The 24,492-nt window shown below is 39.2% G+C and overlaps 2 protein-coding genes across 11 annotated transcripts in view; both read left to right on the top strand.

The window, feature by feature from the left end:
* The window catches only part of VWA3A (von Willebrand factor A domain containing 3A), a 30,661-nt gene extending 19,680 nt beyond the window's left edge, over nucleotides 1-10,981 (top strand). Inside the window, exons 27-35 of one of the 9 annotated variants that reach the window (XR_013184487.1) lie at nucleotides 649-793; nucleotides 1,273-1,417; nucleotides 2,439-2,590; nucleotides 2,852-2,978; nucleotides 3,552-3,649; nucleotides 4,006-4,070; nucleotides 7,654-7,949; nucleotides 9,280-9,339; nucleotides 10,929-10,981. Coding sequence is in view for 6 of the 9 variants with exons in the window: in XM_077186947.1 (XP_077043062.1) it covers nucleotides 649-793; nucleotides 1,273-1,417; nucleotides 2,439-2,590; nucleotides 2,852-2,978; nucleotides 3,552-3,649; nucleotides 4,006-4,126 (788 nt within the window). In the remaining 3 variants the exon portion in view is untranslated. The other 8 variants (XM_077186948.1, XM_054644082.2, XM_077186949.1 and 5 more) reach the window with 8 other exon arrangements.
* Nucleotides 9,403-24,492, top strand: LOC129127461 (putative short-chain dehydrogenase/reductase family 42E member 2). 2 transcript variants are annotated; one of them, XM_054644085.2, is made up of 13 exons: nucleotides 9,403-10,981; nucleotides 12,127-12,301; nucleotides 14,406-14,635; nucleotides 16,674-16,769; nucleotides 17,540-17,600; nucleotides 19,354-19,472; nucleotides 19,827-19,902; nucleotides 20,309-20,391; nucleotides 20,910-21,047; nucleotides 22,111-22,176; nucleotides 22,961-23,024; nucleotides 23,346-23,419; nucleotides 23,622-24,492. In XM_054644085.2, exons 3-13 carry the CDS (start codon nucleotides 14,411-14,413, stop codon nucleotides 23,823-23,825), a joined length of 1,206 nt encoding a protein of 401 aa, XP_054500060.2. In that variant the 5' UTR covers nucleotides 9,403-10,981; nucleotides 12,127-12,301; nucleotides 14,406-14,410; the 3' UTR covers nucleotides 23,826-24,492. The 2 variants fall into 2 exon arrangements, with proteins under 2 accessions (XP_054500060.2, XP_077043067.1); XM_077186952.1 differs by having other exon boundaries at nucleotides 12,079-12,301.

Below are 24,492 nucleotides of genomic sequence, written 5' to 3'. Positions count from 1 at the left end.
AAGCACAAATATCTACAAACCCTTCTTGTCTGCTGGTGCTGCTAGCATGGATCTGAATGTAACTCTGAACCTCCAAAGTGAATAGAGATTCTCTGGTTTGCATTTCATTGAAAGTTTAAAACTTATTTTTGTGAATACAAGAAAATTCAGCATCTGTGCAGCTGATAAACAACTTGCTTGCTGACAAATAATTAGGTTTTGGTGTTTGTGAGTACAGAGTAGAAGCTTTCTATCAACAGAATATATACAGTAACATATACAGGCAAAATTAGCTTTTCTGCATGTTTTGCTTAGAATGTGCCCTGCTTAGAAATTCAGCATCACTACTGGTGAAGACTGTTTTGATCTCTCTGTTGCTCATAAAGATCTTTCTTGGGAAATAGTTTAATTTTTTGCTGGATTGTAAAGGACAAATTATTTAATGCAAGTTGCTACAATTAGCTGGTAATTAATGCTTGATAGTGCTAGTTCTGAAATGGCCAAAGACTTTTCAATTGTTAACCTTTTAACTATGTAATTACCTCATAGATTAGACTTAATTATGTAAAAATGTGCCCAGAATTACCCCTAAAGCCTGAAGATTTACATTCTGCTCAATAAAACAAGCCTATGTAATAACTCTTAATTAGTTTGAATGCTCTGCCCCAGGAAGCCGAAGATGGTTTGGTACCATTTTAGAAGCAAATGTCTGTGTTTTGATTGATACATCTGGTTCCATGGGCCCACATCTGCCACCTGTCACAAAAGAACTTACCTCCCTTATCTGGGAACAGCTGAGAAAAAATGAAGTCAGGTATGGTGAATTACTGATAAAGACTGAAATCTGCACTCATTATTATGTAATCAGATTGCTTAATAATTACAGTGATACAGCACTGAAACACAATTCATGTAATTATGGTATGTTAGAGCATCATGTGCATGTGACAAGAACTGCTTTTTCTGTTGCTTTTGCCAGTTTTAAGTTGTAAACTCTCTAAGATCTGAGCCTGTGCTGTAGGCTGATGCTGTTCACCCTTTTAGGCTCAGCATTCCCATAGATTTGCTGGTCATGCAAAGTAAGATATGCTTTTTGACTTTTGCAAGGCTGAAGACCAACACTAGGCTCTTTGTTAGGGGGTTTAGTTGGGTTTCATGTTTTTTTACTCTTGGGTTTGGGCTTGTTTGTTTATTTCTTTAATTTAATGTATTTACTTATTTCAAAACTGTCTTATCCAAAGTGACTCATTGCATTGGTTAGGGTTAAATGTTGTGGGTCACCTTTCTCCTCAGGTTTAACCTGCTGAGATTTGCAGAAAATACAGAGAGTTGGAGAGAGCATCTTGTAGAGGCAACTGATGAAAGCTGCCATGATGCTGTGCAGTGGGCTTCCTCATGCCATGCTCATGGGAGCTCCTGCATCCTTGCAGCTTTACAGGTTGGTGTGGCACAGCCTGGGGAGCACAGCCTGCCTGTGGGGGTGAAACACTTCCACCTCACTGCTGACATCCTGGGGAAATGATGGTGTCAAAGTGTGCAACAGCTTTAGATGCAAATCACTGAACAGTTTAGAAATCAAGTCACTGGTTCTGGCCCAAGGGCTGATAGATACTCAAAGTAATTGCTCATACTAAGTTTTAAAAAGAAGTCAAATATCAATAGTATTTTTAATATTTATGTTCAAAGAATACTGGAGAGGGGAAATAGCCAGTTGCTCAAACTGATGTTTATGTACAACTGTGGCTGTGCTATGTTGTTCTGACCCAAAGAGGGTTTTAAATAAGCAATACTTGTTGGAATCTCATGGGTTTTGAGTACAATTCTTGAACTTCAGTAACAGGTGAAGAAACTTAGTGCAGAAATCAACTAGTAATAATAAAACTTGCAATTTTATGAGATTTTAAAATGGAATCAAAAAAGAAATGTTGCCTTTAATGAGCGATTCTTCTTCCAGACAGCCTTGCACAATCTCTAAATAAATGTTATGGCATTCATCATGAATGAAGTCCAGTAGAGCTGCAAGATGTGTATATTACAGAGATGTTCACTGAGTCAATTACTGTAGCAAATTTTCATAATAATCATTTAAGTCCTAGTGGGCCTGATTTGCAGACATTAAACAACTTTAACTCCCATAAAATATGATATAAACATCTTCTGTCTTTAGTTGTCCAAAATCAGTTAACTTTCTTATTTCAATGAGTCAATTTTTGGCAATGCCCTGCTTATAAAAACGTTGTCTTATGCAACAAATGATCTACTTAAATTTTCAAATTTATATCCTTGATCTCCTTCCTGAACAAGCAAAAATGAAAAGACAAAACTAAGTTGATTAATGATCAAATATAAATATATTGGCAAATATAAATTATCTAAATTACTGGAATGGTGGTTTTGTTCTGAAGTATAACATTTCATATAAATGTACCAATTATTTAAGCTTATTTTCTCCTTTTCAGAAGGCTCTCAGTTTCCAAGGTGTAGAGGCACTGTATCTATTGACTGATGGAAAACCAGACACCAGTTGCAGTCTGATTTTGAAAGAAATTGAAAGATTGATAAAGAAACAAGATATTAAAATCCACACCATTTGTTTTAGCTGTGCAGACAGGTATATGATACTTTGCAAGAACAAAACAAAAATCTCTTAAAATGACTGCTTTATTTATTGTCTGTGCTACCAAGATAGTAATGGGGAAGATTGTTCTGACACAGGTTCTGCCCCATGGCCTGCATTTCATACAGGAATTTATAATTATGTCCTCCAGTCTATTTGTTTTGGTGTCATATTTTTGAGGAGTTCTTAGAAATTCTTTTGCTGTTGCTTTCAGAAAACAATTTTCATAAGTAGCTTTCTACTTTGTGCTGACAGAGGGGCTGTTGAATTCCTGAGGAAGCTTGCTTCCCAAACAGGAGGGCGCTTCCACTGCAGCTCTGGAGGTGAAGATGGACAATTAGCAGCACACAGAATATTGACAGAGGGCCTGGATGATGAAGATGTATGTTAAATAAATCAGTTTGGTTTGTTTCTTTGCAACTTAGTTCTTCAGCAGTAGAGAAACTTCATTTATAAAAGAAAAACAGTGAGGAAAAAATAATACAAAACTTCTAAGATATATCATATTAAAACCAAAAGGAGAAATCTTAGTGTCTGTTTTTACCTTTCTGCTAACAGCCTTGGTGAGGTCCCCAAGCCCATGAAAGGAATGCAGAGTGCAATGCAGGTTTTGAAAGAGAAGTACAAAATACATTGTGTGTCTGCATGTGGTTTTTAAGCTAACTTCAGCTTTTACTGTCTTCTTATCCTTCCCATCTTGTGTTTCATTTAACTGTAAAATCCTTATGCAGTGCTTAGCACATTAATTCTCCAGCTTGAGACCTCAGGCATTGCCACAGCAGAAAAATGTTCCTGAACAGAGCCAGGTTCAATCTAGGCTGGCTCTGCTCTCCCCTTGTGGTACCGAGAGCTTCTCTGCAAGTAGGGAAATTTAGAGCTTGGGATCAGTTAATTCAGGTGTGGAAACAGAAGATAATAAACAGGTGCAAATAAAACATTTTAACTGTGTTTTCAGAATCCAGTTTTCCCTTACTTTGAAGGAGATGATCTAAAGAACCTTACTCAAGAAGTAGCAAAAGCTAGAAGTTTCTTAAAGCAGGCAAAATCTTGGAGGTGAGTATTTATAAATAACCTTTGTATTTATTATTTCATGGGATGAAGACAAGAATATCTGACTCCCAATGTCTGTTTTATAAAAAAATAGACCTGGAGAATTTTCTAGAAAAGGAGTGAAGGACAATTAAATTGAAGATTTATGTTTCTTCATTGTTACCTTTCCTAATTGCCAACCCAGAACCAGACAGCACCAGTTCAATGGGAATAGTAGGCAAAAGTTCCTGCAAAGAAGTTTAAAATGCATTATAGCTGAAAAGTCACCCAAGGACAGGGCCTGGCAGAGACTCCAAGGTGTTCTATGCCTCTGTGACAAACTGCTGTCATTCTTTAGGGTTTGTTTTTCTTTCAAACAGATTATTGCTTGAAAAATGGAACACAAACCAAAAAGACAACTCTGGCTTCCAAAAAAAGTGTTCAGGTAAACAGACACCACATTTACATCATAGTTTATGTATAGTTTGTGTATTTCAGTAGGAGGGTAATATTTTATTAAATTTATTCATTTCTAGCGGTGACTTTTTTCAAAATTGGAAACATTTGTATTGATTTTAGTTCTTAGCTGAGCCAGTCCACAGTAAAACCCCATATAACCAAAGAAGAGCTCAAAGAGAACTGTTGGGGGTGAAAAGAGCAAGGCAGGTGTGTATTTGTAGTTATTCATGGCCTAGCAAGCAGTGAAGCACATCAGAGAGCTGAGCCAGGTGTAGTGGCTGTAGTAACAATTGCTGCATGATTTATCTGTTCAATGAACAAGCCTGACTGGAAAAGGTCCCCACTAACACAGAGACATCCCCAGCACACGTGGGACTGTCACTAGGGAGGCAGCTGGGCACACTGAACCTCTCCCAGAGCCAACCTGCTGCTTTCAACTGGCAAAGTGAAAACCACAGGAAAAGAGAAATTGTGGCTGGAAGTACTTTTCAGGATTAAACAAGACAGAAGCATTTGTCACAGAGCTGTTTGAGGGAAAACAATGAGCACAGACAACTGCAGAGTTGCACCAGGGAATGTTGGCCTGCCAAGATATTCATCAAGGGCTTGGGTAAGGCAGATACAGAGCAGGACTGGGGTTTTTTAAAATCTTTGTTTCTATGCCTGTAGTTTGTATTTTGGTTCAAAAACATTGCCCAGTCATTCAAATAGGAATAAAAAAAATCCAGTCTGACCTGCTGGCTAAGAATGCCTGGTTCATGGAGAGTGGAACCTGGAGCCTGGTGTGCAAGAGTGGGTGTCTGTGAGTGTGTCAGGGTCTGCAGAACTCAGCATTTAAGGGCTGGTCACTCCCCAGAGATGCTGAGAGAGGGAGCAGATATAAAACCATCCTGCAGCAGCAAGGAAGGTGTTAGAGGCACACAGAGATAAGGCTGGTGTTCCACAACTGTCTCTGTATCTCAGCATTCTGAGGAAAACTGCATTGCTGGTGAAGTGTGTAGGAAGGTGTTGCTTTTAAAATTCCCCAGAAAGGGCATAGCACTGTAGCCCCCTAAAACTTGTAAGTAAGGAAACTTTATTACTTTTAGTTTCAGTTGTGTTGGTTTTCCATTACTGTTTTGTCAATGGTGAGCTGGAGCCCATGCATTTTATATATTTTGAGTTGTATTTTTAAAAGTATTCATGTGCTTCACTTGTAGGATTAAATTTTAGATGAAGAGAAGATCCTGAAGAGGTTTGGAATGATACCATTCACCTGCTTCTTTTCAAAGTGTGTTCACACCTTTCAGCTTCAAGCACAAAGAAAGATGATTTTTTTAATTTGTTGTCACAACTGCCAGCAAGACAAGAAGTTGCAGATAAGAGCTGCACTCACTCCACTTCCTGCAGATTTTGCAGGATTCAAAATAAATCAAGCCCTGAACTTGAGTTTAAATATAAGTAGAGGATAGTTTTCAATATAGCTAATAGAAATTTTTAAAGTGTATGTATCAGTAGTGATACAGGATCACTACTGTTGGTTCTCTTTTACTGGGTTGTATCAATAATTTCTTCAATTAGTTGCTGGTATGTCTAAATTGCCTTTTTTGTCTGCTGGTTTCAGAATTCTTTTTCTGGTGCTTATTATCCCTAACAGATGGGACAGATGGCTGTGATGTCAGGAAGAGAATTCTTTATGCCAGTTTTGCATAGAAAATCCAAGAAATAACCTTAGTGCAGAAAACAAAACTTGTAATTCATGTTTTTACACAGAGAAGTTTTGCTAATAATTATTTTGACTCTTTGCTTTTTGTGTTGGCAGTAAAGAAGAATTTAGAGCTGATGATTCAGAAATGATGAGACATGAAGAAAGTCATTCCCTGTTGCTGATGTAGCCTGGTTGTGTTTTCCTAACCAGACACTGCCTATCTTTTGAGCAATTCTGTTCTTATCTATTTCCTGTCTAGAAAGACTAAAAATATGTTTGCCAGTATCAGCTGATTTGTGAAATATACTTGTTTTTTACTGATTTCTGTAGTGACAGCTCACTAGTATTTTGTAGATGTTCAATGTTGTCTTTCAGAGGGTTAGAAATTCATCTCAGCTGTTTCATATATGCAATATAATAAAAATGGAGTCATACTTCAGAATTAAGATACTTGATCTGCATTTATTCAGGAGTCATTTGCTTTTCTTGTGTGTCACTGGATATGCTGTGATATGGGAGATTGTGTCTTTTCTGTCCCTTTATCTCTTTTGTCTCTATAAAGAATTAAAAGTTTCTTCTCTCATAAATGTATCTATTTAGTGTTTTATGCTCTGAACCAGGTGACTCCTGCCTTCCATGTTAGTGCCAGCCTTTCCTAGAATGCTGCAGTTCAACTGATGCTTTGTGCTGTGCATCACTTTCTGTGATTTTATTTGTGGATGTGTGTAACTGCTGAGATGATTTGATGTGAAAAATGTAAATTGTAAATTATAGGATTGGTTACATTTCTGTCTGGGGTATAGATGATGATCACTGATAAAATGAGGATTTCTACTAACAGAGATGTTAAAACAGTAAATCCAGGTAGAAAGGATGAGCTTTCTTTATTGCCAAAAAGGGTTTCTTATTTGTTTCTTGGAGGATTTAAGAAATGTCACAGTTCTGTAGCATAGTCTTATATTCCTATAAAAGTACTTTAAAAAACTTAAAAGGAAACACACTTCTGCAGATGTGCTAAATGGTATCAGAGGCTCTTTGCAAAGTAAGAACATGTTGGATTTTGCAAATGTGGATAAGCATCAGAATATTTGTCTGTTGTGTTGGACTGCAATTGTCAAAGCTCTCCTTTAGAGCCTTCCCCCCATACAATATTTGGTGTTGAGAGGTTTTACTCTCAAATAATTGCATTTACACTGTGTCTCCACTGGCAGATTGTCAGTGGATCTGTAACCCCAGTTTGGGGCATTCTCCTTTAATACTCATCACTGAGCTGTTTGGCTTGGCTGGGCTGGTTGTTTGTTCTGGGCAGAGCACAGCTCCTTTCTCTGCTTCTGCTGAGCATGAGCTCACACTCCAAGCACGTGCTGGGAACTCAGGAGCTTCTCCTTGCTGGGGCTGGGAGCCAAGGGCTTCTAAGCCTCCTGTTCAAGAAAATGCAATGAAAAGTAAGGAGCAAATGTTGTTGTTAGAATCTGTGTAAGCAAAGAAGCTGTAAAATAGCCAGGGATGACAGAACTGAGCCATCACACCCCATCCAAGTCCTCTTCTTTTGTGTGTTCAGCCTGTGCAGCCAAAGCCTTGTGGGCTCACAGGCTGGTCAAGCCCTGCTACCTCCTCAGAGCAGCTCCTTCCTTTAAAACACAGATTCCATCTCCTTGCTACCTGCCTGGAAACTCCCATCCTGCCTGCTCAGCCAGGAGGGCATTTTCAGGAGATTCCTCACTGGGGCTGACCTGAGTAACAGTCAGTGACCGCAGTGTGGCTCTGTCAGCTCTGTGTCATTTGCTTTCCTGCTCTGTGCTTGCTGGAATGCAGCCTGATGTATTCAAGACATAATAAAAGAGGACTTTTATAATTGACCAAATGCATATTTTCCTGCCAGCTAGTTTGCAGGTCATGTCATTGCTGTGAGTCACTGAACATGCTGATTTGTGAGCAATGAATTCAAGACAAATGGCTGAACCAGCTGCTACCTCCAGTGTGTGTGCAGCCCCCTTCAGGAGAGTGCTGCTTTCACAGCAGGAGTTGGGAACTTCTGGGTGGAGCAGCTCGTGGGCTGCCACATTTCCAGTTTCCAGCTGCTGAGCCAGGTCTGACTGGTGCAGATGCTCATAACCCTGAGCAAGGACTGGCAGTTCAGGAACTCCTTTGTGCATGGTTCAGCCACAGCTGCTTCAGGTGAGGAGTGGGACAGCCTGGCACAGTGACAAATGCCTCCATCCAAATATGCCTGAATTTGAGTCACCCCCAGCAGTTCATGATGCTTCAAAGGAAGGAAATGGCTCTGTGTGTTGTGTCCTTCAGAATTCTGTTCAGTAAGAATTTCTCTGTGCCTTATAAGCATGTTGCTACTGTCAGCATTCATCTAGATTTGTAACTACAAACTTCCAAGAACTTAGGCACCCAAATGTGTTAATGTAACTAAGTTACTGGAATTTTCATGGAATCACTTTAATGCATCTAAATCAGATGTATATCAGATGTATATTTCATTCCATTGAACTTTGGTCCTTTGTGAAACCATCTCAGACAGATGCTTAGGAGATATTTGCTTGCTGATTAAATAAATAAATAAGTAATAGGAAGAGAGAGGAAGAGGGGAAAATGCAATTCCAGAAATTTGCCAGCATCAGAAAATAACCTTTTTCTTCCCTGTCTCTATTACAATAATGATAATTTAGGTTTGAGATAGTGAATGTGCTGGCAGAAGTAATTTATAAAGAGTCTGATAATCTCTGACTCATATCATGTGAGAGTTCATCAGTTAGAATCTTAAATTCTACCCAGAATTTGATAAGTAGCTTAGGCAGACCTTGTAAGCCACAAGTTTATCTCCTTTCAGTGACATGGGCTGCTCTGTCACAGTGGCCACTCCTAATATGGTACCAAGGCTTTTCTAAATGGAGTAAAAACTAGCAAACCTGTTGGAATTGGTGTTAGAATTTCTTTCAAACATGCATTTGTATAGTTTGTGTGACACTTTTGTTGTCTCTGTGATTCCCATGTGTAGCAAGCCAAGCTAATTGTATAGAAATGTGCCTTTATTCAGTACAATATAGTGCAGTATTTTTATTTATGATGCATTTGTATTCCTTCCCTTCAAATACTGCATAAACTGTCCTCTTCTTTACCAAGACCCAAAGGCTGATGCAGGGATGTTGGTTGCTGCTGTGAGATGTTGCTTTGTTTCTTCCTGTAATTCCATCCTGCCTTGGCAATGCAGGCTCAGAGTTATCATTTCATTTGACCTGTAAATCAATCTGTGTAACATGCAAAGTAACCACGAATGCAAAGGAAATGAGAGCAAAGTCATTTGAAAAGCATTTTATGGGGCACATTCCAAGGCTGTATTTATGTGTGCTTTATTCCTTCCATGAGGAAACAGTGAAATATGCAGAACTGTAACACAAATACACAAAGAAACAGGAAAAAGGAAGGATAGAGTGAGAATATTTATGTATGTTAATGAAGAATGGAGGGATTTAAGAAGAACCTGATCTCTTTGCAGCAAGGAATAAGGATCTGCATCTTCCTTTCCCTTCTGGCCTGGACTTGGAGCATGGCATGGGTGAGTTGCTTTGCCTCTGTGTCTTACTCCTCTAACTAAGCAAGGAATGTGAAGAATGTTGTGTTACCATAACAGTTTGGGTCTTAGATTGCATTTGTTGTTGTTGTACCAATATTGTGTTGGTAAACTTTCTTAAGGATGACTTCATGCCTTAGAAATGTTTGATATGTACCAATGTTTAGCATTTGGTTATATGAAAAATATTCTGAAGTTTCCTTTCCCAAATTCAGATCCCATGATTAATCTTTTTGACTAAAAATTCTAAGCACAGCTAGACATAATTAGAGGAGAGCTCTAGTCTTTTTCTCTTCCATTAACATTGCAAGACCTGATTTAAATGCTTTTCAACATTTTCTGTTCTCTCTCACATAAAGGGTGAAGATCTTACTGTTGTCACTTCCCTTCTCTCAGCTCTCTGCTGTTTTAGACATCCTTGTTATGAGGGTGGTTGTTTTTGTAGTCACAAAGAGATAAGTTCCCTTAGTCAAAAGTACTCACACCCTCAGGAGCTCTGCCCAGACTTCTCTGGGGCTCAGAGGGACTCAGCACTGTCCAGACGAGTCCCAGCACTCTGAGGTCACAGGCTGGGGCAGCACCTCTGAGGGGCATCTGCATGTCAGCAACTGCACCAGCAGGAGCTCAAACACAGCAAGCTTGGACAATTCTACTCATTTAGGGCTCAGATGCAGAAATTTTTAGTAAGTCAGCTGAAGAGAGGGCATCTTTTGTATGGCAGGGATTTCAGCAAAACCCTGTCCTTGTGCAGGTTTAAGAGAGAGCTTAGTCTCTTCTGATTGTCTGCTATTCCTCTGCCCTTGGGCACTCCAGGACATCCCATCCTGCCTGTGACTCACACCAAATATCCACTGTCATCTTCACTCATGCCTCTGCTGAGCTCCTCATGCTCTGGTTACTCTGTTAAAGGCTCCTTTCTGCACAGGATCCTCCACACTTGAAAACCATTCTTCAGTTTACCCCACAGCTGGAGCACAGCTCCTGTTCTGTGGGCTGGGAGTGCAAAGCTGTGAATTCACAGTGCCCAGGACACAGACCTGGTCTCACAATCTGCATTCTGGGCCATGGTTTGAACCCTTCTGGGGTCCAGTACCCAGCAGTGCTCAGAGCCAGCACAGGGACCAGCTTTGCATGCTGGGGACAGAGATTGTCTTGTCTGTCTTATGCCAAATGCTCCTTACTCAATTCAGCCTTGGCTCTGGCAGCATGTGACTTGAAATGAACTTGTGTAAGCACCCTGGGTTCCTCTATGAAACACTGCAATTACATTTCAACATCACTTTACAGTCTGGATGTGAGTAACATTTTGATAACCAAACAACATTTCAGAAATGTGGACCTCCTCCATGTAAATAAATGGACAAACTCCCTGACACCTTCCTGTTGTATTTTACAGTCATCTGCTATAAGTGCTGGATGCTTTGTTTGCTTCTATGTGCTTACATGAACTATGAATGATCATAGGAGAAAAAGTAGAAAAAGGCAGGATAGAGTTGTGATTCAAGACCAAAAGCAAGCTCCAATCTCAATGCAGCAGCTTTTCTCCTTGTAACTTTAGCTTCTGTTTCTTGCAGAAATACTTAGCAGGATGCATTGAATAAAATATGACCATTCTTCTTTACTGAAGGTAAGAAAATAAACATAACAGGACAGGTACAAAATACCAGTTCTGAGAACTCCTCTGAGGTGTCCCCTTCTTGCCAAGATGGAAACCAAGGCCAAGTTAAAATGTTCTTTGTTAAATTTCACTGAAGAGTGAGGGATTGATATCCTTTGGATAAGCTGACAAGCTGCTTTGACTTGTGAAGGAGTTCTGGGATAGTTCAGGGGTAGAATGGACACTTTATTCCTTGCATTAAATGGTCAAAGCTGGGACTGTGGACAGCTCAAAACAGACAGTTTGGTGTTCTTGGGGATTCTCCTGTGAGCTGAGCTTGTCACTCACTCAGCAATCCAAGAAGTGCAGATTCATTTGACAGGTTCCATATTCTGGTTCTAATGCCAACAATAGGGACTTCAGAGCATACACAGTATGTCAAAATACATTTGCCTTTGTGTCAGTTTGAGTTCTTGTCAGCACATGAACATTAAATTAAATTACATTTAAATTGCAACTGGTTACCTGTGAACTTGAGAAATTTCTAACATGCAAACATTGAAAATTGTAGTAATTTATATTTAGATGTGGGAGTGTTTCTTTAGCATCTTAACTACTGTTTTGAGATCTAATTTTAGACACACCCATTTAAAAATGTTGGCTTTGATTTCTCATTGTTTAACTCGCAAAAGCAAATCTTTTTAAAGTGCTTAAAAATCTTAGGACAGAGGACATATATAATTATTAATAATTTCATTAATTCATCATTCATTTAAAATGCATTATTTAACAATACATCATCTTTTCCTGTTCTGTTATGCACAAGGTAGTTTATTACCTTCATATTCATCCTGGAAGCCAGAGAACAACCCATGTGCCTACAGTTAAGCCTCTCTGCAAATACAGAATTGGGTTGGGGATGGAGATATAAAAGTCAGGATGAAAGTGCTGAGTAGCACTGCCAAAGAGGATTTTTGTCCCTTCTCCAGTAGTTTATCTACAGAATGATGGTGCCAGTGGTTTATCTGTGTTGTGTAGTGTCTTGTGCTTTTACCAGGTAAGTGAGAGCTACCATCCTGTTAAGAAGGGTCTGATGTGGAGAATTTTTAATTTTTCTTCCTGAAAAGGAACGTAAATTATGTACCAATTAAGCCCTGCCCTTCTCTGGCTCCCAGCCAAGCAGCAGCTACAAAGGAGCAGGAACAGCAAAAGGCCTGAGCACACCTGAACTGCTCTGAGAGCCTGAGAGCACCTGATGCCCTTGAGTCACGAATTGTCCAGCACAGACATCTCACCCTCCTACCTGGACAGGAAGGCCTGGGAGACACTGACAGCAGGATTCTACCAAGGGTACTGACTGCTTCTTCAGCTGTTTTAAAACCTGATGGGTTTGACTTTAACTTTTTATGGGAAGTAATTAGAACATTTCTGATATTTGAAATGACAGGAGGGGAGCTAAGAGCAACTCACACTGCATGTGCTGCATGAGATTGACGATGCTCATCATGCAGAATACATTAATAAATAAGAATAGCTCCTATAAATTTAAAGAAAAAAGAAAGTTACTGATTCTGAAAAGATGCATTTTCAAAAACAAAATTGCTTATGTTCAAAATTTGAAAGCAATTTTCTAAATCCATGAAGCAGATTAATATTCTAATGCTATTAGTGCTTTTTAAGAAAGAGATTTCTAGAAAACTTTAAACTTTTTTATGCAACCTCCAGCTTACTAAAACCTTAAGGTGATATCCTTAAGATATCTCTTGATATTTATATATATATACACATTAATGACAAGTACTCAAATATATACCATTTCTCAAATGTCTTTTTGTAATATATGTGATAAGCTTGACTTTACCTCTCCTCACAGTGTATAAAAAGATGTTTCTTTCTCGGAAGAGAAGGCAAAAGAATTTTATGTTGCTTAAGACTCCTGCAGAGCATACTCTAGAGATACAAATTTGTATTTCCTTGCTTGAACAGGACAACATACTTGTTTTAGTTCTATTACATTAGTTGTAATTTAAATTTTGTTTGGAAACATGGATTATTTTTCATTTTTGAATTGTTAGGATGTTTTTCAACATAAGGAGCTTGTGTTTTGCACTGTTATGCCACTCAGTTTACTGAATTGAGTGAGCTGACATTGGTGTTAAAACCATGTAACAGCATGGAGAATATGGTCCTTTTCTGTGTCTGAAATCTAAAACCCAACATATAAAATAAGGAGAATATCACAAACAAAATTATAAAATACTGAGTAAGCAATGGCTAAAATAATCCATAATTTTGTGTGCTGTGGCTGAATTTTGTGTTACTTTTCTAGAATTTTTTTGTCACCCTGGGGTGACAGAGCTTCCAGCTCCCAGCCCTGCCCCATTTCTGCCTGGGCTCTGCTGAAGCCTGGTGTAAATGGCTGAGAGCAAACTGTACTCAAGTGTGAGGCTCCTCTCATTGAGGAGCTGTCCAACTATGAGAAAACCAAAATCATCTGCAGAGATTGGGTCCCTATTCCTGTACTAGGCTGCAGGCACCCAGCTGGGCTCCCACTTTATGGTGACATGAATGATTGCAGATTTCTTCTGGGTTTTTGTTTGGGGCTGTAAGAGTCTAGATCCCAGTGGGCAAAGGCCAAGCATGGAATCAGGACAACAGGGGCTCTCTGTGTGGGAAAATTAAATTTTGTGGACAAGTGATCAATGTTGAATAAACTAATTTGCAATACAGAACAAGGTGTACAGCTGGGTAACTCCCATGCAGTTGTTATCCTAGAATGATATTCTAATCAGTTTTCCCAGCTAGATGAACCCACAGGGCAGATGGTTTATCTCTTCTGCCCCTTGTTGGTTTAGCTGTCTATGAATGCCCTACTGAGAACAATATGGTCAAAAGTTAGTGAGAACTGGACAGAAAACTAAATATATTTAATGCATAACCAGAAAAGCTTAAAACAGTAACAAATTTTTATCATTGCTAAAGACCCAAATGTGAAATAAAGTTGATTTTAAAACTAGAATGAATCCTTTCTCATATTCCTCATCTAAAGTCTTGGTTTATTTTCCTGACTAGTAGGATAACATAAATTTGATATTAATATATCAGAAGTTAATGAGCTTTCAAGGATAAAATGTTTGATTAAACCAAGTATTAAAAAATGCCATCATAGCTGTAAAGGTTAGGTAATTATAATGGCTCTAAAATCCTGTAATTTCATTTCTATATAAATGAAATTTAGAGATATGAGGAAAAGACTCAGTCTTGGAATATGAAAGTATTCAGACTCATTAAACATTATGCACAGAAAACCCATCACCAAAATGATGAATTTATACATTTTAAACATACTAAGATAATAAAACCAGTATGGAAGCATTGTAATGTGAAAGTCATTGAAATTACCCAGACCTCAAAGCATTATGCAGGAATTTTCAAGAGACCTTCTCTGTTGCAGTCGTGATGCCAGAGGGATCCACGGAAGAGCTCAGCGCAGCCTGTGAGAGCCAAGGGACGGAGCCTGCTGGGCTGCTGGCTCCCAGGAGAGGCAGGACAATGGTGACAGGAGGTGGAGGCTACCTGGGATACAATCTGGGATGTGCCCTTGTCAGCTCAGGAATTGCTGTTGTGCTCTTTGATCTTCGCAAACCCAAATGGGAAATCCCACGCGGAGCGGATTTCTTCAAGGTGTGTTGGAGTTCCATGTCTAATGCTCATTACCAAGGCTTCCTCTTAAGGACCTTTGATTAAAACATTTATGGAAAAGCCTTTCAGGACAAGAAGAAGCTGTGTTAAAAGGTCCTTGCATGCATAAGTACCTGATTAAGGGATGGCAAACAGGGTCCCAGTGTCTCCAGTGTCACCAGTGATGCTCTGCTGGGAGGTGCCATTCAGCACCAGGGAAACTGAACAATGAAGGGACAAAGGTTCCTGCTCAGGGGAATCATTTCAAGTAAAGAGGTGAGAGCCAAGACAGGGCAATAACAGGGATCACAAATGCCAAACGACTGCCATGCAGAGAATGATTGAGGAAGGTGGGATTTCTGGGATTTCCAGGCTGGGAAAGAGGTGACTTAGGAGTGGGAGAGCTCTACAGGCTGTGAGTGGCATCATCCACTGTCCCAGTACAAGAAGGAAAGGCCATCAGTGGGTACAAGGCATGTACAAAGCCTCAAGAAAAATTTACCTCCATTGGAAACTGCTGAATAGATAAATTAAATTAGGCTCAAGAAATTTTCTGAATGAAAATGCTTCAAGAGTACAAGAGCACTCAGGGGAAAGCCCCACATTTGCTTGCCCTGTTCACGCTCTTCCTGCAGCACCCATTTATGAGCACTGATTCTTTTTTGGTTTTGAACAATTCAAGGCATTACTGTGTCTGAGAAAAGGGGGAACACAAGAGGTCTCCAGGACCTGACAGCTCACTGCTGTGTGTGGAGGACACATTCCCCAGTTCCCCTCACAGCTGCTCCAGGTGCTCAGCTTTGGGCTCTCGGGGCACTTTCTGAGTGCTCCTGTCATGTCACACAAATTCTGGCTAAACCCAGGGTATCGCTCAGCTGATCTTTCCTGAGCATTTACTGTAAGAGCATTTGCCAGCCCTGCTAGAGCTGCTGGGAAGTTGATGGCAAAGCTGGAAGGGATGACAGGACCTTGGTCCTGCAGGCTGATGTTGTGATGCCAGGTTCCCTCCTCTGGGCCACATCACCCTCTGGGGCAGGTGGAGGGGAGGCAGAGGGGCATGGATGATTCTGGGGAGAGCAGAATACCAGGCCACACAGGTCTTGTCTGACCCAGGATGTTTTTATGTTCAATTTCATAAACAACTTCTACAGAATATGGAAGAGTGATAAAGTATTATTGAGGAACCATTCAAACACCATAAGCTTGATCTGTTAATGCTATAAGTCTACATAATTTGATTTAAGTTTGTGGACTGATGGCAATTTACATCTTCTAAAGGGGACTCAAAATCTCACAAATTATCTTCTAGAACAGAGTTTTTTAAATAAATCAATTTAGAAAGATAAATATTACAAAGTGTAGGAGAGTTACCTGGAAAATGGAACTATGGAGTCCCAGAAAATGAATTAATAAGTGACTTCAGAGTTTGAGCCTTGAGCAGTGATTTGGAGATGGCTAATATTGTTTACACTGGTTAGCTCCTGTACATTGCATTGAGGGTGGGAGGGGTAAGTCAGCTGTATTTGTGAAATACTTTGGCAACCTTAGGAGAAAAAAGTTGAGAGTTAAAGACTGGTTAGATTAGCTCTTAATATTATTCTATCAATTATTCTACATTATTCTATCAATTTAATTGCAGGAAATAATATAATACCTAATATTTTGAAATATTTGGTGATTCCAAGGCAAACAGCTGAGCCCTTCCTGCTGTGATTTATTGTCCCTGGGGCTGGATTCTCCAGCCCTCGAGCACTTGCTGCTCCTATTCAAGTCAAACAAGTTTGGCCAGCCTGGAGGCTGCAGGACTAAGTGTGAAAATATGCATTATAATTGAAGCCAACAAGAGTCATCTTTGTTTTGCAACAAAATACTGGCAAAATTCTTAGTCATTGCTTTTTCTGCCTGTTCATAATATTTTATTTGTCTGTGAAAAACAGACCAGAATACTTTTAGATGTTCCATACTAGCCATGGTTAATAGAGTTCTATAGAGAATGTAGGGATCTCTACCTGTAAAAATCCATTCTTTTCTTGTTTTACAGGGTGATGTGAGGGATTATGAAGCAGTGTTCAAAGCATGTGAAGGGGTTGACTGTGTTTTCCATGTAGCTGCATGTGGGATGTCAGGATTGGAACAAGCAAGTACCATTTTCCTTAAGTTTTCTTTGGTTATTTTTGAGAAAGAAAAACACTGTCTGCACATAACAAAGAATGTCATTGTACAATATTTACATCAGAAGTTGTTATAAAGACTGAGTCATCCATACAGGAAATAAGGGAGGTATTCCTTAAATAATAAAGTCAAAGTGTGAAAGTAATGTACTACAAAATATTCTAGAAAAAGGAGATCATAGTTTTAAGGTCTTGGATAAGAAGGTGTAGCTTTTTTCTCTGATCTGAAGAAGAGTGACAGCCTTGCTCTAAAACCAAAACTGATGCATTTTCTTCTTGTGAACTCAGTCATGAGGAAACAGACCACAATCAATATGTTATGCTGAATTACAGTGATAGTCACAGAAGGTGTTATCAAAAAAATCATGAACCTACTAATTTATTTCTAGGAACAGGACAGATTGCCATGGAACAAGAACTTGTGAAAGCTTTCAGGGAGCATCACCCCTGCCCGTAATTCTTGTTTCTATATCATGGATTGTCTGGAGTGTGACAAAATATTGAAGTATTATTATTTCCTTTTAGATGCATTTTATCTTTCATTTTTCAGCTTTCTTTGCTCATACACTGAACAAGACAACAAAAATGAGAACTGTCAGAAATCACTGTGTGTCAGACAGAACTGTACCATGTATCACAAAAAGCCCTCAGCTATTCTAGATCTGGCTGTTGTAACCATCATATTGTAAATGTGACTTGTTTGATTAATTCAATCTTGTGCAAATTCTATTTCTAGCTTCAAAAGAAAGATCAGATTGAATCCATAAATGTTGGAGGCACAAAAATAATAATTGATGGTACGTACCTAGATTTTCTTTCTCTGCATCTCATCCAAATCATGAATTTACAAACTTTCTAACTGGATGTTTCCTGTGGAGATCAGGCAGTAAAATGAGGTTTTTCTCTGCCTCCTGTCAGAGTATGATGTAAACCTGAGTGTGCAGGTCCCATTGAAGCTGGCAGATAGATTTGCCACTGGTTTGAACTGGGGATAGGTTTTCAACCTGGACTTCATTCCCTGGCAGGCCAACTAAAGCTCTCCTCCATGTACTGGTTATTTTTGCCTTTATGTAATGGAGAAGTGTTATCCTCTTTCCTCATAGAAATAACATGAGAGCTGTTGTACTGTTTGTTGTGTCATAAACATTTGGTAACAGGCACCACAGATGTGTAAGTATATTTAGCTATTATTTCATCACATTAATACAGAAAACCTTCCATTCTTTCTGCTTACTGTGATCCCTTTTTATTACACACAGATTCTTAACTACTGTCTCTGGAAGATGCCAGTAGATCTCTTTCAGTATATTCTATTCCAGAAGAACATTTTCCAAGTGTACTGCAAATACCAAAGTTGCCTTCTCTTTGTTTTTCCCTCAAAAACTAAGTGGGGGGGAAAAAAGGCTGCAAAATGGCAAAATCAGTTTTTATCCAGACTCATTTTCATGCTGCCTGTCTGTTATTACTGAAAAAATGCAGAAATTGAATAGCAGGCAAGTAAAACTCTAAACAAGTTAGAAGGAAGAGTTGCCACATGTTGCCTTCTTCCTTGCCCAAGCTCCAAACCCACATCATGTCAAATTTCCATAGGCTCCCAGCAAACCAAGGCACTGGGAGGAGCATGAATCTGCTCATCTACATTTTAATAATACACCTTATTATTGTATTTTTTCCCAAATATTTACAACAATAATCAACATACATTATTTTCAAAATGAGCCAATGAACCAGCAGGACAGACTGCTCTGTAGATCCTAAAAACTCCTGAGTTTGCACTTTAATTCTCTTCAATTTTAGGAATATTGTTATATGAAAAGGAAATTTACATTATTCAAGTTTGCACTGACAGATATGCAGCAGAATTTAGCTACAATATCTTGGCTACACAGGACTGGAATCCATAATTAAGTCTTTGTTTTGCAAATAACATTAATTTCCTTTGTACTTAGGGCAGGACTGATTATACACTAGCAGAGTGTTTTTTCCTGTTAACACACCATTTGTCACTGATGAACAGACTGAGACAAAGGCAGTTTTGTGGCTTGTGGGCAGAGCTGGCTGTGCTCCTGTGTGAGTTCATGTTCCATCAAAGTGGGGTGCAAGAGGCAGTTCATGGAACAGGGGTAACCCAGCGGCCTTGGGGTGGCTGCTCCCCACGCTGCCCCAAGGGCTGGACCACAACAAAAATGCTCTTACTCATCTCCTTTGTATTCAGTTTGGAAAATGAATATATTTTAAGAGAGGTTTCTCAAGGAGGAATTTTTCCTCCACCAAGATAATTCCTCTACCCAGTGACTGCAATGTGATAGTTACAGGTACCTCATCATGAAACATTTGGTGACTACAATGTGTAATATTCACATATTCAATGAAAAATTCCAGCTGAATAGAAGATAATATTATATTAAATGATAAGGTAACATTAAAATTAAAGCATTTCCTTTTTTTCTATAATTGTAATGTTTGTTTTCAAAAATAAAATCTGCCAGTTCAGCTATTTCTCACTCTTTATTTTTGTTTTAAAATAATTTATTTTGTGTATCACTGTAGTCTGCAAACAAAGAAATATCCCTAGACTGATATATACCAGTACAGTGAATGTGGTGTTTGGAGGGAATCCTATTGAAGAAGGAGATGAAGAAACTGTACCATATTTTCCACTGGAAAAGGTATTTGGTCCATGGGATGGTGTGGCATTTCCTGTGCTCCAAAGGGTAGATTGTGTAAAGGCTGTTCTCATAGCAGAAGCTGTTTCACTGTGGATGTTCTCAGTACATTCAGCACAAAAAGTGAGTTAAGTAAATACGAATGGACTTAAATTCACTCTGAAGCTAAACTTTTGCCACTAAAGTGTCAGTCTTTTTATTGTCATAAACAAACTATATATTTACTAAATCTTACTATTTCTAGTTTTGTTTTGCCCAGCTGATATCTGTGAGCTGGCTAGATTGAAATGTTGTCAGTCATAAACAATAAGTTTGCCTTTACAGATTCAGTAATTATCTTACTCTGCTTCCTTATAGCAATTTAATCATTATTCCAGAACCAAGGCAATTGCAGACCAGATGGTTCTTGCTGCTAATGGAACTTTACTCAAAGGTACATATAAAGCATTTGGGGCTTTTCTATCATTTAGGAGTGTTAATGGGCATTCCTTTCTTTGGTTGTTCACTTATCAATAATAAACTTTAACTGAAATAAGGATTTATTTGTTTCTATTCCTTTCTTCAGTGGATAATTAGCTGTTCTGATAATACCAATTTGTAAGCACTGTCCAATGGGTTCTTCTTGGAATCCCAAGAAGGTTTTCCAGCTGCTAAGCTCAGGTCTGTCACAGCTACTGAATTCAATTTCACACAGAAATGAAATCAAGTTCCTGGGAAGCCGAACCGCTCAGAATGGTCAAAATGAGCCTTAATTTTGCCAGTGTAAAATTCAGCCAGTATGTGTGAGCCCTTTGCTGCTCCCACAGCTGTCTGACAGTCACCTGTGCTCTCTCTCCAAGGAGGGGACAAGCTCCACACGTGTGTGCTTCGCCCGCCGGGCATCTACGGACCAGAAGAGCAGCGGCACCTGCCTCGAGTAGCCGTATGTGTCTTGTACTCAACTCTGGAGGACACCACAAGTAGTTGTAAGGCCATAACACAAGTGGTAGTACCTTGATTGCAGTTCCTAACCATTCCTGCAGGAACGTGGTGAAAGCTTGGGGAAAGGTGATGTGGTGCAGGGTAACAAATAGCAGGAAACCAACACTGCAGGCCAGGACCAAGCTGGGCTTCTCAGTGAAAAGGAAAAGTGGAGGGCTGAAATGCCATGGTAAAAGAACTAGGTTTGCATCCCTATCATATAATGGAAATTGTCTTTTAAATATGCACTTTAGTTTCTGCCAAAAAATATAATGTCACTATATTTTGCCACTGCCTATCAGTGCAACCATCTTTGATTTCCAGAACCACCCACTAGCTGGGTTTTTTCTTGTGACAGGTTTCTTGTGCTGTAATTGTACACAAATACAGCAAATTCCAAGTATTTGGGTTGAGACAAAATCATACTATAGTGCATAATAAAGGAATAATGTAGTTATCTCATGTTTTCTGTTTCTACAGATAAACATCCAGCGGAGACTTTTTAACTTCAAGTTTGGGAATCACGAGGTTCAGATGAACTGGGTTCACATAGGAAATCTGGTGCAAGCTCATTTACTGGCTGCTGAGGCTCTCACCTCTGAGAAGGGCTATGTAGCTGTAAGTAAACAATATATACACCACTAGCCTGAGTTCTCAAACAGGTTTAAGTTTTGATGTTTTGAGATCAAAGAGTGTCCAAAAAGTCATATGCTAAAATCTCTAAAATGGTGTGTAGCTCCACAAGCACATAGACCGTGCAAATGCAAATACATTTTGCTCATATTTTGATGATGTTTTTGTTTGGTTTGAAAAGACATCATTTCCTGGGTTACTGGGGAAAACTGTATTTTTAACTAGCTTAATATACCATTCATTCACCATTACACAAATCTATATATCCTGTTACTCTCTTGAAAATAGGTTCTGATCTAGATGCATAAAATTTAGAGCAACCATCCTGAGGCATTCCAGTTGAATTTTCAGAGCTGAAAATTCCAAAAACAGATGTACAAAATTAATGGACAATTTTTAAAGGTTTTTCTTTTTGTTCTACTGGTCACAATTGCAACACCAGTCTGAGGACCATGAAGCATTACAGGACTGACATCATTGCAGCAGCTGCTTCATTCCCAGTTCCTGAAGGTCCCAGATTCATTTAGATTGGTAGGAACAGGCACTGACACAGGTGAACACCTCTCCATGTGTTCTCAATCAGTTCAGCACTTGGAAGCCACACAGCTGTTTTGGATTGATGCCATGCCCAGAGTCCCAGGTTTGCCTGGGTGCTCAGGTGCTCAGAGCTGGGCAGACTCCTCACCCAGAGCACAGCTGGAACTCAGCCTCAGAGCTGGGTTTGTTAAATGCCATCAGTGCTGCCCCTTCCACTGGACTCACAAAGGTCATTCTGTGCCCGGCACAGCATGAAGAACACAATGCTCCAACTACATGGGGAAAATGAGCTCTGGTCTACACTAGACAATGGTTAATCACCAGGAGCCCTACCACCACTGGGGGTACCTCAGTGAAGCCCAGTGAAGGCAGCTTCATCTCTGTACATTCACCTTATGCATGCTGATGTGCTGCTCACAAAATCATGACAGGTAGGTAGGTATGAGACAGACAGAAAATGCCATCAAAATTAAACAGTTTTGTCACTGGTTTTTCTCTGCTCCTTTACCAGAGTGGCCAGGCTTATTACATCCATGATGGTGAAAATGTCATCTTCTCTGAGTGGATTGTGCCTTTGGTAAGTACTGCAGAGCCCTGCAGCTCCCACATGGGCACAAGTCCTGTCACTGACTGACACACCAGACCAACTAAATGAATTCAGTGCACAGAAATTACTGAATTACTTAACATTAAACTCAGTCATGTTTTCCCTGCATATCCCAAAGTTCCACTGGTGTTAAGGGAAGTTTGGGATACCTGTAACTGTGGAGTTTGGCCTTATTGCTTTGAGAGGATTTAGCTGGGAGGTCCAGAACCTGCTGCAGGACAGCATTTCATGAAGCCAACCCAAGGTCTGCCACTGGCATCTGGCAGGACTCCTACAGCCATTGCTTATCCCTTTGTCCTGGCATCAGCTGTGGCACAGAGGGGAAGCCCATTCAGAATCTTATCTTAGAAGCTAAAAAAGGTACAACACTGTATTTTCAGAACTATCAGGCTGGGATTCTAGGAGCATGCCAAAGTTTTGATCCTGCAATGCCAGCACAGAAAATGACTGCAGCAGAAACTTGGGCCTGTATTTAACTGTAGTTCAGTATTCCAGTCTGGGTCACTTCCCCCTTGGAAATGGCCTTTTACTCTCCTTTACTGTCCAATTGCAGATGAAGGGTGGAAGGTGGGCACCAAAGAATGAGTAGTGGGCTTCAATTACATTTCTTACTACCTGTATTGACATGAACACTAGCTGGAAAAAAAAGTTTAGATACAAGTTTTGTCAACATTCTTTTATTTTTTTTTCATGCCTCATTGACACCCTCACTTTGGTATAAGTTCTCTGTAATTTGTTTTTATACCCTTTTTAGTTTGAAAAATTAGGCTACAGGAAACCCTGGATACATATTCCTGTTCTCCTGGCTCATATAGCAGGTAAAAAATAAAATATATTCTTAATTATTGTGGGTCGTTTGATTTTTTTTATTCCTATGAAGATACATAGTGGTTTTATAAAACACAGAGGCCCAAATTGCAGGAATTATTTAAATTAACATTATTTTAATTGAGAATAGTCACTTGTGCCATGTGGTACTATTTATAGCAGATAAAGTTTAAAGGCTATTCATAAACTCAAAATGTACTTTATAAATTAAACAGTGCCTTCTGGCAGTAGGAATTACAGGATATATAAAATCAGCATTGTCTCAGTTTATTGTTAACCAGATGTCTCATTAAGTAATTTCTGTTTCACAGCCACTGTGATGGAATATTTGCACCTGATACTAAAGCCAGTTTTTAGCTTTACACCTTTCTTGACGAGGAATGAGGTAAATATATAAAAAAAGATCATGTTTTTATATTTCTGACTCCAATTCTCATTAAGGACATGATACACCCCTTGGATTGTCTGCATTGCAGCTCTGTTTTCTGTTCTGTTCCCATAGTAATATCATTGTTGACATATTTTCACCCAAGTTCTAGAAAACTGGATATTAAAGTCACTGCCATAAATGTCCTTTTGGCTTTTAGGTGTGGAATGTCACTGTAACTCACACTTTCCGAATAGACAAGGCACGAAATCAGCTCGGTTACAAACCAAAGAAATTCTCATTCGCTGATTCTGTGGATCATTACCTAAAAACAAGACCTACCTGCCAAGAAGATCACACATTCCTTAAAATGGTGTTTGTTTTTGGCATTTTGTTAAGTTTTGTCATTCTTTCTTTCTTCTAAAATCAAATGACTACTCACCTGTTCCAGAAAACTTCATTTTGTTTCTGAGTATTAATTATCTGGCCATGGTACATTCCTCAGCCACTCTGGACTTTGTTATTCATATTACTATGATGACACTTCTCTGGCCTCATTAAAAAAGAAAAAAAAAACCCAAAGAAAAAACAACTAGAAAAGTGAAAACATAGGATGTATCAGGAAATGTTCCCCAAGAGCAACACAGTGTTACAGCAAAGGAGGTCACCACAAATGGGTGCAGGAATAGTTTTAATGGACCTTCATTAAGTGATGTTTCATGCTGGGAAGCATTTTCTAAAAATGATAATTCAGGAGGGTGAGAAGGTGGAAGAAGAGGAACTGGACAACAGGACACCAGTGCTGTAACAAATGCCGTAGCTCCAGTGAAGAAAAGTGTGACTAAACAACTCTTCTGATGAAGCTACAGCTACTGTCAGTTAGCCTGAAGAATTACAGATACCTGGGAAACAGTGGAAAAATATGGAAAGTAAATATTTATAAATAATAGGTGATTAGAGGAGTGAAAAATCACATTTATGTAAAATAGTTGTATTGTTCTAAAGCTTTGTAAAAATGTAATAAATATCATTATGTGTGTTTGTACATCAAATAATATCCTTTCAATGCAATAATAAATAATAACTGAACG

Source organism: Agelaius phoeniceus, chromosome 16 (genome assembly GCF_051311805.1).
Source record: "Agelaius phoeniceus isolate bAgePho1 chromosome 16, bAgePho1.hap1, whole genome shotgun sequence".
Classification (NCBI taxonomy): Eukaryota; Metazoa; Chordata; class Aves; order Passeriformes; family Icteridae; genus Agelaius; species Agelaius phoeniceus.
The sequence above is the reverse complement of the archived record's forward strand: the minus strand, read 5'-3'. Positions and strand labels throughout refer to the sequence as shown.